The sequence below is a fragment of the Salvelinus sp. IW2-2015 genome, linkage group LG34 (assembly GCF_002910315.2).
Source record: "Salvelinus sp. IW2-2015 linkage group LG34, ASM291031v2, whole genome shotgun sequence".
Taxonomy (NCBI): domain Eukaryota; kingdom Metazoa; phylum Chordata; class Actinopteri; order Salmoniformes; family Salmonidae; genus Salvelinus; species Salvelinus sp. IW2-2015.
In genome coordinates this window covers 7,669,759-7,683,957 of record NC_036873.1, presented here as the reverse complement: position 1 = coordinate 7,683,957, position 14,199 = coordinate 7,669,759, and the positions used below count along the sequence as shown (strand labels likewise).

Here is a 14,199-nt window from a genome sequence, read left to right as displayed (position 1 = left end):
TTGATGAAAGTAGAAAGAGAGAACCACTTGAAGAGTGAAAACTTTGCTCATGTACAGCATGAGGCAAACAAAGAAATACTGACTTGACCTCCAAAGGTCCATGTTCTTCCTCTACATTTCAGAATCCCTCTGCCGTTGCCAAATCTTCTCCTCCGTTAACCTGAGAGGTGGGTCCTGTTTTCTTAATCACTCGCCTCACCAAGTGATTAACAAATCCTTCGATAATATGCTTGTAATCAATATATCAATAATTTTGCTGTATCATTAAATCAATCAATTGCTGCTTTATAGGAAAAACTCCTCTCTTTTCCATTGTCATCTGTCCGCTATAGAAACATGATGGATTCCAGACCCCATGGTTGAAACCCACGATGTCCAAAAAGGTTCTTGATCAAGACGATCGAGACCAGAGATGGACAGGTAGTTCGATCAAGGACAATCGAGACCGGGTGTAGGGTATAGGGTATAGGGTGCAGCCTACCTTGGACTTGTACCAGTCGTCTGACTCCTGCATGTTCTTGGAGGCCAGGTTCTCGTACTGAGAGCGGACGTCCCTGAGAGCGCCCGTCAGGTCTGGCTTCACCACATCAATGTCCATCTGCACCTGCTGCGACACCTGCACCTGAGACTGCAGCTCCAACAGCTCCTACAGACAGGGGTCAGAGGTCAGAGAGGGGTCAGCACCTGAGACTGCAGCTCCAACAGCTCCTACAGACAGGGGTCAGAGGTCAGAGAGGGGTCAGTACCTGAGACTGCAGCTCCCACAGACAGGGGTTAGAGAGAGATCCTATGAATTAGGTTAGAAGAGTTAGCGAGGTAACTTTGGTTAACTCTGAGTTCATCTCGGGATAGCCAGTCATTCGAATGTGGCCCAGCTTTAAGCCAGGTAAATTTCTATGGCAATGAATCCTTCAGAACTAACCTGCTCCGGGGAAAGCTAACTCACAGCTAACCTCACTTACCCTGAATGAAATGACTGAGCCATGAGTTGAAGACCAACGAAATCAGATTCCCTCTTGCAAATATTGCGTCATCATCCCCTTTATTTGAGGAAGACGACAAATGAAATATTTGATGAATCAAATGTTGTGTGTAAAAAAAAATATTAAATATTAAAATACCTACCACATTATTTAGTAATCACAGAATCATTTGAAACTTCTGGAATTGTAAAACTTTTGTATGACTGAATAACATGTATTTTATCGATAGGAGGGGAAGGTGGATTGATAAGCACACCAAAGACGGCATTAACGATAAGTAACAAAAATAAAAATGGTACTTCTTGAAGCCTATTTCACACCATAGCCTGCTGAATTTGCAAGATAATATTTTTGATTTCGGTACAAATATATGTGGCACTGACTAGGGCTGTGGCGGTCATTCAATTTTGTCAGCCGGTATCAAGCAAATAACTGCTCACGGTAATTGACCATTAATTAACATAAACACGTTTAGAATCTCCTGGCTTCCTGCAGGCCTTTGGAACATCTACATTTTAAAAAGTCTAATAAATCCATGTGATATAGCCTACACCATCACAATAAATCCATTATTTATTTTAGACAGCTCTAAAGAAACATGATATGAAGAAAATAAGAATTTATTCTTAACTGACTTGCCTAGTTAAATATACATAAAAAAGGAGGGCTGTCATCTATGCACATAAATAGCGAGTGGAAGATGCTATTCCCGTGGTTCAGCCAGGTAGGCGAAGCAATGTGCTTCGTATTAGGAAAGTTGAGGAATAAACATAGTAGGCCTAGCCTATAGAAAGCTGATGGGATCCTCCTCTTTTTAATAGAGGCCATCACTCGGTTTTCTCCCGCAATTGCATAGCCTATAGAAATGTTTCGCAACATGAGCTCATGGGCTCTCAATTAGTGTTTGATTAGATGTTCCATTACATTTGCATTGATGTCAGAGTGATTACAGGGACAATAGAGTGCTGAGTCCCAGGCAGGTAGCAAGTTTGGTAGACTACTATCTGACTATCAGCAGCATCAGAGCTTGGAGAAGCCTAATTACCGCGACTAAACGGTCAGGTGGAATTTGACTGCCATCATGACTCGTGACCGCAGGTGTGGTGGTAATACGTTCACCATAACAGCCCTAACACTGACTCGCCCATGGATTGATGTTTCACCACTGCCACTCTCATGACTCAATGACGTGTTCGGCATTCAACTAGCCAGGTGCGACACACTCAATACATTTACAAGCCCGCTAGAGTAAGCTGCAGGCAGACGAGCAATTTCCACCGCCGTAGTACGGATAAAGTCTGAGTTGGAATGTGAAGCTATCTACATTTACATTTACATTTAAGTCATTTAGCAGACGCTCTTATCCAGAGCGACTTACAAGTTGGTGCATTCACCTTATGATATCTGATTAGCTTTAGATAACCCAGAGTAGATGTAGCATGTTTCGTAGGATATCCCTCTGGGGTCAGAGGTCAAGGGTCAAAGAAGGGGGAGGGGGTGTGAGAGATAGTGTGTGGGTGTGTCAGTGTTGTTGTGTGTGTGTGTGTGTGTGTTTACATCCATGTGTGTGTGTGTGTGTGTGCGTGCGTGTGCATGGGTATGTGTGTGTTCTGACCTCATCGTGTAGTTTCTTCAGGAAGTTGATCTCCTCCTGAAGCGACTCCACCTTCCTCTCCAGGTCCAGACGAGACAGAGCTGCGTTGTCCACATCCTGAACACAACACGATGAACAGGGATAACCACACACACATTTTCTTCATAAGTCAAGACAGAAATGTCCTCATGAAACTAATTATTTCTCTCTCGCCTCTCTTTTTGTAACTGACCGAGAGACTACCAGAGCCAGACGGGTCACATTGTGTCTCGCTCTGATAACCCTGGCCGGTCCCCCATCCCGCCCTCCCTCCTCCAGACAGAACTCTAGTGCCCTGCTATCCTCCCCTCTGCTCTATCTGTCTCCTACAGCAGCCAAAAGACTTCTCCCACTGCTGCCAAAATAGAGGCCTGGTCAGCCAGCCGTACTGACAGTGTCTCCTACAGAAGCCAACAGACCTCTCCCATTGCTGCCAAAATAGAGGCCTGGTCAGCCAGCCGAACTAACAGAGTCTCCTACAGAAGCCAACAGCCAGTCACCTAGAGCCAGCCATCTCTACAGCAGGCTGAGGGCCTGAGCCAGGTCTGCAGTGGGAGACCCCATGATAAATATATGGGTGGTATGGCTCAAAAGCTCTGCAGCAGCCGGCCATCTCTATAGCAGGTCTGGATGGATGGCTGACAGAGCAGGACCTGGCTTGTGGGGTCCACCCGGAGATCGGGCCCCCCAGATAGCATGTGTTTAGAATGACAGTAAATGAGCTTTAAAACAGCTTGAACATTTCTCTCTCAGCCTCATGGTAAAATGTGTAGACTGGCAGGAAGTTAGCTCAGGGAATCTGGAATGACGGTATAATCCTTGTCCGGCAGGAACATCTATTTTTATGGATTTTGATGCATTATTTGAACTTAAAATGTACATACAGGCAAATTTCCTAAATGGATCAGGAATGAGCAGGGGCAGAAATACCATCAGGACCCCTTATTCATGTCCTCATTACATCTAGTGCAACAAGACCACTCATGGTCTGGAATGTTCTCTACTGTTGATAGATGTAAACAAACAATATTGGAATCACCATGGTTACAACCATGACCCGTCACCTGCACCTGCCTGACAGATTAAAATAGAACATGGACATTTCATTTTGGAGTCTGTCGTAGCTGTCACGTCTGCTCCCGCTCTTCCCCTCCCCCTGGCGCTTGAGGGCGCCAGAATGCCTTGCATCACTCACTCCTGCCATCCATCACGTACACCTGCCTTTCCTCGTCACGCGCATCAGCGTTATTGGACTCACCTGGACTCTCTTATCACCCGTTCATTTCCTCCCCTATATGTGTCAGTTCCCCAGCTCTGTTCCCCGCTTCTGCATTGATTGTTTTCTGTTTGCTAACGCTGTTTATGTCTCGTTCCATGTCCGTTATTTATTAAATGTTACTCCCCGTACCTGCTTCGTCTCTCCAGCGTCATCTTTGTGACAGTAGCTGAATCAGAATTAGTTAGGTAACATAGATAAATAAGATGTTTTATTTACATAATATGCTTATGTGAGATACTTGTCATTAGAATGTCTCCCTTTGGACTATACTGTTGACAGTTGCAGTTATCCCTTCTCAGCTAGGGCTTAGTCACTTGAGGCCCAGAGAGGGGAGAGGTCAGGCTTGTCTTCATATGTCAATGTATCTGTTAAACCATGTGGTGCTATGCAGAATATCAGAAGGGGAGGAGGACAGAATGGAACATTGTCTTCTTATGGGAATGTGTCTGTAACTCTTCCTAAACCATGTGAAGGGATGGCGTGATTAATGGGGAACCAGTTAGTTATCTCCACAATGTCTGTAAGCCAGTCACTCCCTCCTTTTCCCATTGGGGGGAGGAGTATGGCAGTGTCTGGAACCATTCCCCTCTGATGTTGCACTATCTTGAGATAGTATATGACCTAGAAGTTACTCCCCTCAGTGAGCTTGTCCAGGAGTGGGAAGAAGAGGGGGTGTTCTTGAGATGGGAGAATCTAAAGTTGACAATTGATATATGCCATTGGATGAGGTAATGTTTTGGTACTATGAAGTACCAAGAACGAGATTAGAACCTCGTCTTAGAGACCAAACTGAACGATAATTCATAGCTAATGCTATCTGGCTATCGGATACTCCTCTCTCAAGTAAAAGGCCCTTTGTGAAGTTCCTGAGATCTGTGGTTCGTCATGTAAGTTGAGAGGGGTGTATCTTGGCTATAAAAGATCTTTGTATTCTCTTATAGGCACTCTCAGAATTAATTTATAGACACTGAATTGATCCTAGAGTCAAAGGGCTATGGTGAAGCTCATTTGATTAAAGATGAAGTTTAAATATAACTCTGACTTGTGTGTGGTTTGTAAACTCTCCTCATTTAGTAATACAGGAAAAGTCATAAAGCACCCAAGGAGAAACTACATTGCTACTGTCTATACCAGCTGAATGAGGAAGAAAAATGACATTTTTGTCAACGTAAAACATCAACTATGTCAGAGTGATAGAATGGTTGTTTTTATTGTCGATTTTTAGATTTAAAAAATTCCATATTTTACAAATGTTTTTTTAGCGCCAAAATGTCTGTTTTGAGTATCTGTCAACTCCATCAGTGATGGTTAACCCTCTTAAGATCGTCTTTCTGGTCAGTATTCTGAAAAACATATTGTAATCATTGTTCTGCAACATATTATAATCACGGTTCTGCTTAAACAATTGAAGTATTTTCTGTGCTGGACTTAAGGGAAAATGTGTTTGCTTTAAAAATGTTGTTTTATGTTCTAAATCTAACAAAACATGTCAAAATGCAAACGTTGATGAAATTAGCCCTGGAGCATCCAATAGTGCTATAAATCAACCCCCTCCTGTACTCCCTGCTCACTCATGACTACACGGCCAGGCACGACTCCAACACCATCATTAAATGTGCAGACGACACAACAGTGGTAGGCCTGATCACCGACAACAACGAGACAGCCTATTGGGAGGAGGTCAGAGACCTGGCCGTGAGGTGCCAGGACAACAACCTCTCCCTTAACGTGATCAAGACAAAGGAGATGATTGTGGACTACAGGTGTCAGAGGAAGGCCCTAAAAATTGTCAAAGACTCCAGCCACCCTAGTCACAGACTGTTCTCTCTGCTACCACACGYCAAGCGGTACCGGAGCYCCAAGTCTAGGTCCGAGAGGCTTCTAAACAGCTTCTACCCCCAAGCCATYAGACTCCTGAACTAGTCAAATGGCTACCCAGACTATTCACATTGCTCCCCCCCTTCTCCACATCACTGCCACTCTCTGTTGTCATTTATGCATAGTCACTTTAATTAACTCTACCTACATGTACAGTGGGGCAAAAAAGTATTTAGTCAGCCACCAATTGTGCAAGTTCTCCCACTTAAAAAGAGTGATTCCTGGCTCTCTGGCTCTGGTGTCCTTTGACAGCTCTTTGGTCTTGGCCATAGTGGAGTTTGGAGTGTGACTGTTTGAGGTTGTGGACAGGTGTCTTTTATACTGATAACAAGTTCAAACAGGTGCCATTAATACAGGTAACGATGAGGACAGAGGAGCCTCTTAAAGAAGAAGTTACAGGTCTGTGAGAGCCAGAAATCTTGCTTGTTTGTAGGTGACCAAATACTTATTTTCCACCATAATTTGCAAATAAATTCATTAAAAATCCTACAATGTGATTTTCTGGATTTTTTTTCTCATTTTGTCTGTCATAGTTGAAGTGTACCTATGATGAAAATTACAGGCCTCATCTTTTTAAGTGGGAGAACTTGCACAATTGGTGGCTGACTAAATACTTTTTTGCCCCACTGTACATACTACCTCAACTAACAGGTGCCCCCGCACATTGACTCTGTGCCGGCACCCCCCTGTATTTATTGTATTTTTTACTGCTGCTCTTTAATTATTTGTTACTTTATCTCTTTATTCTTATCCGTATTTTTTTAAACTGCACTGTCGGTTAGGGGCTCGTTAGTAAGCATTTCACTGTGAGGTCTACTACACCTGTTGCATTCAGCATTTCACTATAAGGTCTACTACACCTGTTGCATTCAGCATTTCACTATAAAGGTCTACTACACCTGTTGTATTCAGCATTTCACTGTAAGGTCTACTACACCTGTTGTATTCAGCATTTTCACTGTGAGGTCTACTACACCTGTTGTATTCAGCATTTCACTGTAAGGTCTACTACACCTGTTGTATTCAGCATGTCACTGTGAGGTCTACTACACCTGTTGTATTCAGCATTTCACTGTGAGGTCTACTACACCTGTTGTATTCAGCATTTCACTGTGAGGTTACTACACCTGTTTGCATTCAGCATTTCACTGTGAGGTCTACTACACTGATGTCTGCTAAATGACTTAAATGTAATGTAATGTATTCAGCATTTCACTGTGAGGTCTACTACACCTGTTGTATTCAGCATTTCACTGTAGGTCTACTACACTGTTGTATTCAGCATTTCACTGTAAGGTCTACTACACTGTTGTATTCAGCATGTCACTGTGAGGTCTACTACACCTGTAGTATTCAGCATTTCACTGTGAGGTCTACTACACCTGTTTGTATTCAGCATTTCACTGTAAGGTCTACTACACCTGTTGTATTCAGCATTTCACTGTGAGGTCTACTACACCTGTTGTATTCAGCATTTCACTGTAAGGTCTACTACACCTGTTGTATTCAGCATTTCACTGTGAGGTCTACTACACCTGTTGTATTCAGCATTTCACTGTGAGGTCTACTACACCTGTTGTATTCAGCATTTCACTATAAGGTCTACTACACCTGTTGTATTCAGCATTTCACTGTGAGTCTACTACACCTGTTGTATTCAGCATTTCACTGTGAGGTCTACTACACCTGTTGTATTCAGCATTTCACTGTGAGGTCTACTACACCTGTTGTATTCAGCATTTCACTGTAAGGTCTACTACACCTGTTGTATTCAGCATTTCACTTTGGGTCTACTACACCTGTTGTATTCAGCATTCACTGTAAGGTCTACTACACCTTGTATTCAGCATGTCACTGTGAGGTCTACTACACCTGTTGTATTCAGCATTTCACTGTGAGGTCTACTACACCTGTTGTATTCAGCATTTCACTGTGAGGTCTACTACACCTGTTGTATTCAGCATTTCACTGTAAGGTCTACTAACACTGTTGTATTCGGCATTTCACTGTGAGGTCTACTAACCCTGTTGTATTCAGCATTTCACTGTGAGGTCTACTACACCTGCTGTAGTCAGCATTTCACTGTGAGGTCTACTACACCTGTTGTATTCAGCATTTCACTGTAAGGTCTACTACACCTTTGTGTATTCAGCATTTCACTGTAAGGTCTACTACACCTGTTGTATTCGCATTTCACTGTGAGGTCTACTACACCTGTTGTATTCAGCATTTCACTGTGAGGTCTACTACACCTGTTGTATTCAGCATTTCACTGTGAGGTCTACTACACCTGTTGTATTCAGCATTTCACTGTAAGGTCTACTACACCTGTTGTATCAGCATTTCACTGTGAGGTCTACACCTGTTGTATTCAGCATTTCACTGTGAGGTCTACTACACCTGTTGTATTCAGCATTTCACTGTGAGGTCTACTACACCTGTGTATTAGCATTTCACTGTGAGTCTACTACACCTGTTTGTATTCAGCATTTCACTGTGATGTCTACTACCCCTGTTGTACTCAGCATTTCACTGTGAGGTCTACTACACCTGTTGTATTCAGCATTACATTGTAAGGTCTACTACACCTGTTGTATTCAGCATTTCACTGTGAGGTCTACACCTGTTGTATTCAGCATTTCAATGTAAGGTCTACTACACCTGTTGTATTCAGCATTTCACTGTAAGGTCTACTACACCTGTTGTATTCAGCATTTCACCTGTAAGGTCTACTACACCTGTTGTATTCAGCATTTCACTGTAAGGTCTACTACACCTGTTGTATTCAGCATTTCACTGTGAGGTCTACTACACCTGTTGTATTCAGCATTTCACTGTGAGGTCTACTACACCTGTTGCATTCAGCATTTCACTGTAAGGTCTACTACACCTGTTGCATTCAGCATTTCACTGTGAGGTCTTACTACACCTGTTGTATTCAGCATTTCACTGTAAGGTCTACTACACCTGTTGTATTCAGCATTTCACTGTAAGGTCTACTACACCTGTTGTATTCAGCATTTCACTGTGAGGTCTACTACACCTGTTGTATTCAGCATTTCACTGTAAGGTCTACTACACCTGTTGTATTCAGCATGTCACTGTGAGGTCTACTACACCTGTTGTATTCAGCATTTCACTGTAAGGTCTACTACACCTTTGTATTCAGCATTTCACTGTAAGGTCTACTACACCTGTTGTATTCAGCATTTCACTGTAAGATCTACTAACACTGTTGTATTCAGCATTTCACTGTAAGGTCTATCTGTTGTATTCAGCATTTCACTGTAAGGTCTACTACACCTGTTGTATTCAGCATTTCACTGTGAGGTCTACTACACCTGTTGTATTCAGCATTTCATTGTGAGGTCTACTACACCTGTTGTATTCAGCATTTCACTGTGAGGTCTACTACACCTGTTGCATTCAGCATTTCACTGTGAGATCTACTACACCTGTTACATTCAGCATTTCACTGTAAGGTCTACTACACCTGTTGTATTCAGCATTTCACAGTACGGTCTACCTACACCTGTTGTATTCAGCATTTCACTGTAAGGTCTACTACACCTGTTGTATTCAGCATTTCACTGTAAGGTCTACTACACCTGTTGTATTCAGCATTTCACAGTAAGGTCTACTACACCTGTTGTATTCAGCGCACGTGAATAATACAATTTGATTTGATTTGAAAACAAAAGAAGTTAGCAGATTTGTTTGACATATTTAAAATATCTAATGTTAGAATTTAAACAATCAGGGCCTTTAATAACCTTTTACTGCAGTGGGCTAAATCAGGGTCACACAGAGGATTCTGGGTAGTCTTAAACAAATCTACTTTGAAACAAAAGTATCCATCTGACACACATGGTTCTGGGCCTAAAGAAAGAAGACACCTGTACCATGTCAGATATGGAGTTGAAATGTATCAAATGTTAGTTTGCATCCCAATATTACACTTTATATACATCACAGAAGACTGAAATATAACAAACCGCTTGACGTAGAAACACCAGATTTTCTGCATAAAAAATAATAATTTTGATTATAAATTATGAAATTATGAAATATTAAAATCCTCTAGAGTCTAAGGCCCTGTCTAGGCCCTGTCTAAGCCATGTCTAGGCCCTGTCTAAGCCCTGTCTAGGAGCCCCTGTCTAGGCCCTGTCAGGTCCTGTCTAGGCCGTGTCTAGGCTCTGTCTAGGCCCTGTCTAAGCCCTGTCTAGGGCTCCAAAATGAGCTATTGGATGAAACATTGAATTTGGCATTACTGCTATTAGCCAATAGAAACACATTGAATAACAGACAGTCCTTACTGCTATTAGCCAATATAAACACATTGAATAACAGACAGTCCTTACTGCTATTAGCCAATAGAAACACATTGAATAACAGACAGTCCTTCCTGCTATTAGCCAATAGAAACACATTGAATAACAGATAGACCTTACTGCTATTAGCCAATAGAAACACATTGAACAACAGTCCTTACTGCTATTAGCCAATAGAAACACATTGAATAACAGACAGTCCTTACTGCTATTAGCCAATAGAAACACAATGCATAACAGATAGTCCTTACTGCTATTAGCCAATAGAAACACATTGAATAACAGATAGTCCTTACTGCTGTTAGCCAATAGAAACACATTGAACAACAGAGTCCTCACTGCTATTGAACACGATGCTGTTCTCGTGTTGCCCTAGGATGCCTCACAAGACTCTTAAGATGGGGCCGGTGCCAGTTTTAAAAAGGAATGGAAGTATACATGGAGATAGTTCAGTGCCTAAAAGAAGGGGATAAATACATGTAAATAGTTCCCTGGTTTATTTACTTCTCAGATATAGGAAGAGACACTTCCTTTAGATTTACTGCTTGGCCTATCTGATGACCATGTGTTTCTATTGGCTAACGCAGTAACTGCTATTAGCCAATAGAAACACATTGAATAACAGACAGTCCTTACTGCTATTAGCCAATAGAAACACATTGAATAACAGATAGTCTTACTGCTATTAGCCAATAGAAACACATTGAATAACAGATAGTCCTTACTGCTATTAGCCAATAGAAAACACATTGAATAACAGACAGTCCTTACTGCTATTAGCCAATAGAAACACATGGATCATCAGATAGTCCTTACTGCTGTTAGCCAATAGAAAACACATGGATCATCAGATAGGCCAAGGCAGTAAATCTAAAGGAAGTGTCTCTCCTATATCTGAGAAGTAAATAAGACCAGGGAACTATTTACATGTATTTATCCCCTTCTTTTAGGCACTGAACTATCTCCATTTATACTTCCATTCCTTTTTAAAACTGGCACCGGCCCCCATCTTAAGAGTCTTGTGAGGCATCCTAGGGCAACACGGAGAACAGCATCGTGTTCATGAGAGTCTCAGCATAGAGTGGTCACAGTTCCATCCTGATGCCACTAGAGGGCCAATTGGTCATATGACTGCATATACATGGTGTGATTGCTGATATTTTGATGGACCAAAGTATATATTATTTAACATGTTGTATTATTAAGACAAGTAATATCCTGTCTTTCAAAAATTCCTGATCTCTAAAACAGCATAGCATGAGATTAGCTATAAAACTGAAACATTTTCTCTCTGCCCATGAAAGAAAAATCATTATTTAAGTATGCTACTACTGCACTGTTGGAGCTGTTGGAGCTGTTGGAGCTAGGAACAAGCATTTCGCTACAACCCCAACAACTGCTAAATACGTGTCTGTGACCAATAAAATGTGATTTTGATTTGATTCATAAAACGCTCCAACCCAACTCATATTACCTCAGAATCTCATTCTGTCTCGACACACATTCATCTATATTTGCATCTTTGTTGTTGTGAACAGCATTACCCAAACATGGATTTATGGAACAGTGGGAAACTAAAATCTAACATTGAGTGCAGAGACAGTATCCAGAATGAGTTTCTGATGTAATATGAGTTGGTTTGGAGCATTTTATAACATGTTTTATAAACATTGTAGTCACTGACAAGTGATGACTCTCTGTAATGAAACAAAATATTTAAAACTACAAGCACAGAAAGAGTGAAAATAAGGCCACATGTCAAAATGGGTGAACTTCCCCTTTAACGAAGATGTGTGGTAGTATGAAGCTGTGTCCTACCCCTCTGAAGCTCTGCATGGTACTCTCCGATTCCTCACGCTGCATCATCTCCTCCTGCAGTCTGGAAAACACCACAACATACTGTACTGAYGATAATATCTTGTGTTAGAGAGTCCTTTCAATCTAGAAGAAAAAGAAACGCACACCTATTTAGGCGAGGTGCTGGCTAGCGGAGTAGAAAACTTGAAAATAAAAGAGAGCCGCACACTCTAGGAGCTCAGATGCAAAAATATTTAATTTACCAACGTTTCGACAGGCAGAGAGTCCTTTCAAGACATTCAAGAACACTTTAAAAAGTGCATTAAAAAGTGTGTAATATCAGACCCCAATGCAACAACAACAAACTGGAATTTCAACAGCCACTGCTCATTCAGAAGTCTCACTAACTCACGATGTGCCTGTCTGAGAATCGAATGAGGAGCACGCAATGCATTACTGAAAATAAAGTCATTACTAGCGCAATGAACCACACCTAGACCTCTATTAAATAATGTTGACTCTATGTGGTCAATTACTCAACAACTACCCGGGTAAACATGGAATATATTGTAATACGTGTCTTGTAGTGCAATCAATGAATAAAACGTTTCATTGTGTAGGATATATCATGGTCATGAATTACTCCATAACTATTCGGTAAACATGTAACTGATTGTCTTACTTCTCTCTGAGTCGGTCTATATCATCAGACATGTTGTCCCGGTGCACCTCCACTCGCGCCTTCTCGTTCGTCAGCTGGTCCACCTGTCGCCGCAGCTCGCGCATCTCGTCCTCGTACAGGTCCCCGATGCGGGATCGGGACGTGCCCTTCCCTCGTAGCTGCTCGAGCTCTGCCTGCAGGATCTTATTCTGCTGCTCCAGAAACCMGACCTTCTCGATATAGCTCGCGAAGCGGTCGTTGAGCGACTGCATCTGCGCCTTCTCGTTGGTCCGGTTAGTCTTGAACTCGGAGTTCACGGCGTCGGACAGAGAGAAGTTCAGGGTCTCGGAGGACAGCCGGGGCATCGGGGCGCTGCTGCGGAGSCGCTGGGTCCTGGTTGCGTAGACCCCCGGGGCGGCGGAGGACAGGCCGAAAGAGACCCGAGAGGAGCGCACCGCCACCGGGTTGGAGTACAGCTGGCGGCTGGAGGGGTAGGAGGAGTGGCTCATGTTCCTTTCCCCGCCAAAATACTTCTTATAGGAGGACTGAGGACCACGGGCTGCTGTCATCCTGAGATGTTCAGTCTCTTCTGTGGAGCTAGTTAGGTTACTAAGTTTTAGTTCCTCTGGGTTGGGTCTCGGTCCTGTTCTGTGCTGTTCTGTCTCTCTCGTCACAGTTTCCGTTCAGCGGACACGGGAGGGGTGTCACTGGGACCGTATTTATACCCCGGTCTTTATGCTAATGAGTTTGAGTGACAACAGGGAGTTTGAGTGACAGTTCGGACATCCTATCAAAAGGCTGATAAGACAGTTGGTGCCCAGTGACATGGATAACTAGACTGGGCTTTTCCCATTGGACAAGCTTCATTCCTATTATATCGTAATCATTTGATCCATTACGGAAACGTCAAGGGGCAATGYCAGGTAACCTAGCGGTTAGAGAGTTGGGCCAGTAACCGAGCTGAGAAACATCTGCCAGTGTACCCTTGAGCAAGGCAACATAACACTGATGGCTCCAGGGTTGCTGTTGATAATATTAGACTCTGGCTGTGTGACATAGGACACGTATAAGCACCGCCTAATTATTATCATTATTGTTATCATTATTATCATTATTATCATTATTATTATCATTATTATCATTATTATTATTATTATTATTATTATTATTATTATTATCATTATTATCATTATTATTATTATTATTATCATTATTATTATTATTATTATTATCATTATTATCATTATTATTATTATTATTATTATTATTATCTTTCTTTGCATAATTCCTCAGAGAAATATAACTAATGTCACATTATGTTGCAATTGAACGTCTGTAGAAAATGTTACGTAACTTGTTCTTGAATGTTGAATGTGTAGTGTCTCCCCTCTTCTGCTGCAGGAGGAGGAGGACATGCTACTAGAACATTCTAGTAATCTTCTTCTCCCCGTGGATTGTTCCTGGTGCTCAGGGAGTCTCTTCTTCTCCCCGTGGATTGTTCCTGGTGCTCAGGGAGTCTCTTCTTCTCCCCCATAGAGAGGGTTAGGAGGAGAGTAGAGAGGGTAGAGGCTAAGGTAGGAGGGTTAGCAGGAGAGAGGTAGAGACGATGGTAGGAGGAGAGAGGAGAGAGGAGGAGA

General features: G+C 42.3%; 1 protein-coding gene across 1 annotated transcript; it reads right to left on the bottom strand.

The window, feature by feature from the left end:
* Window positions 1–653: 653 nt before the first annotated feature.
* LOC111958284 (vimentin) lies at window positions 654–13,264 on the bottom strand. The gene is made up of 4 exons (XM_023979516.2): window positions 12,584–13,264; window positions 11,923–11,983; window positions 2,599–2,694; window positions 654–708 (listed from the first exon to the last, which is right to left on the bottom strand). The coding sequence occupies exons 1-4, from the start codon at window positions 13,129–13,131 to the stop codon at window positions 667–669; spliced, it is 747 nt and encodes a 248-aa protein (XP_023835284.1). The 5' UTR covers window positions 13,132–13,264; the 3' UTR covers window positions 654–666.
* Between the last annotated feature and the right edge of the window lie 935 nt (window positions 13,265–14,199).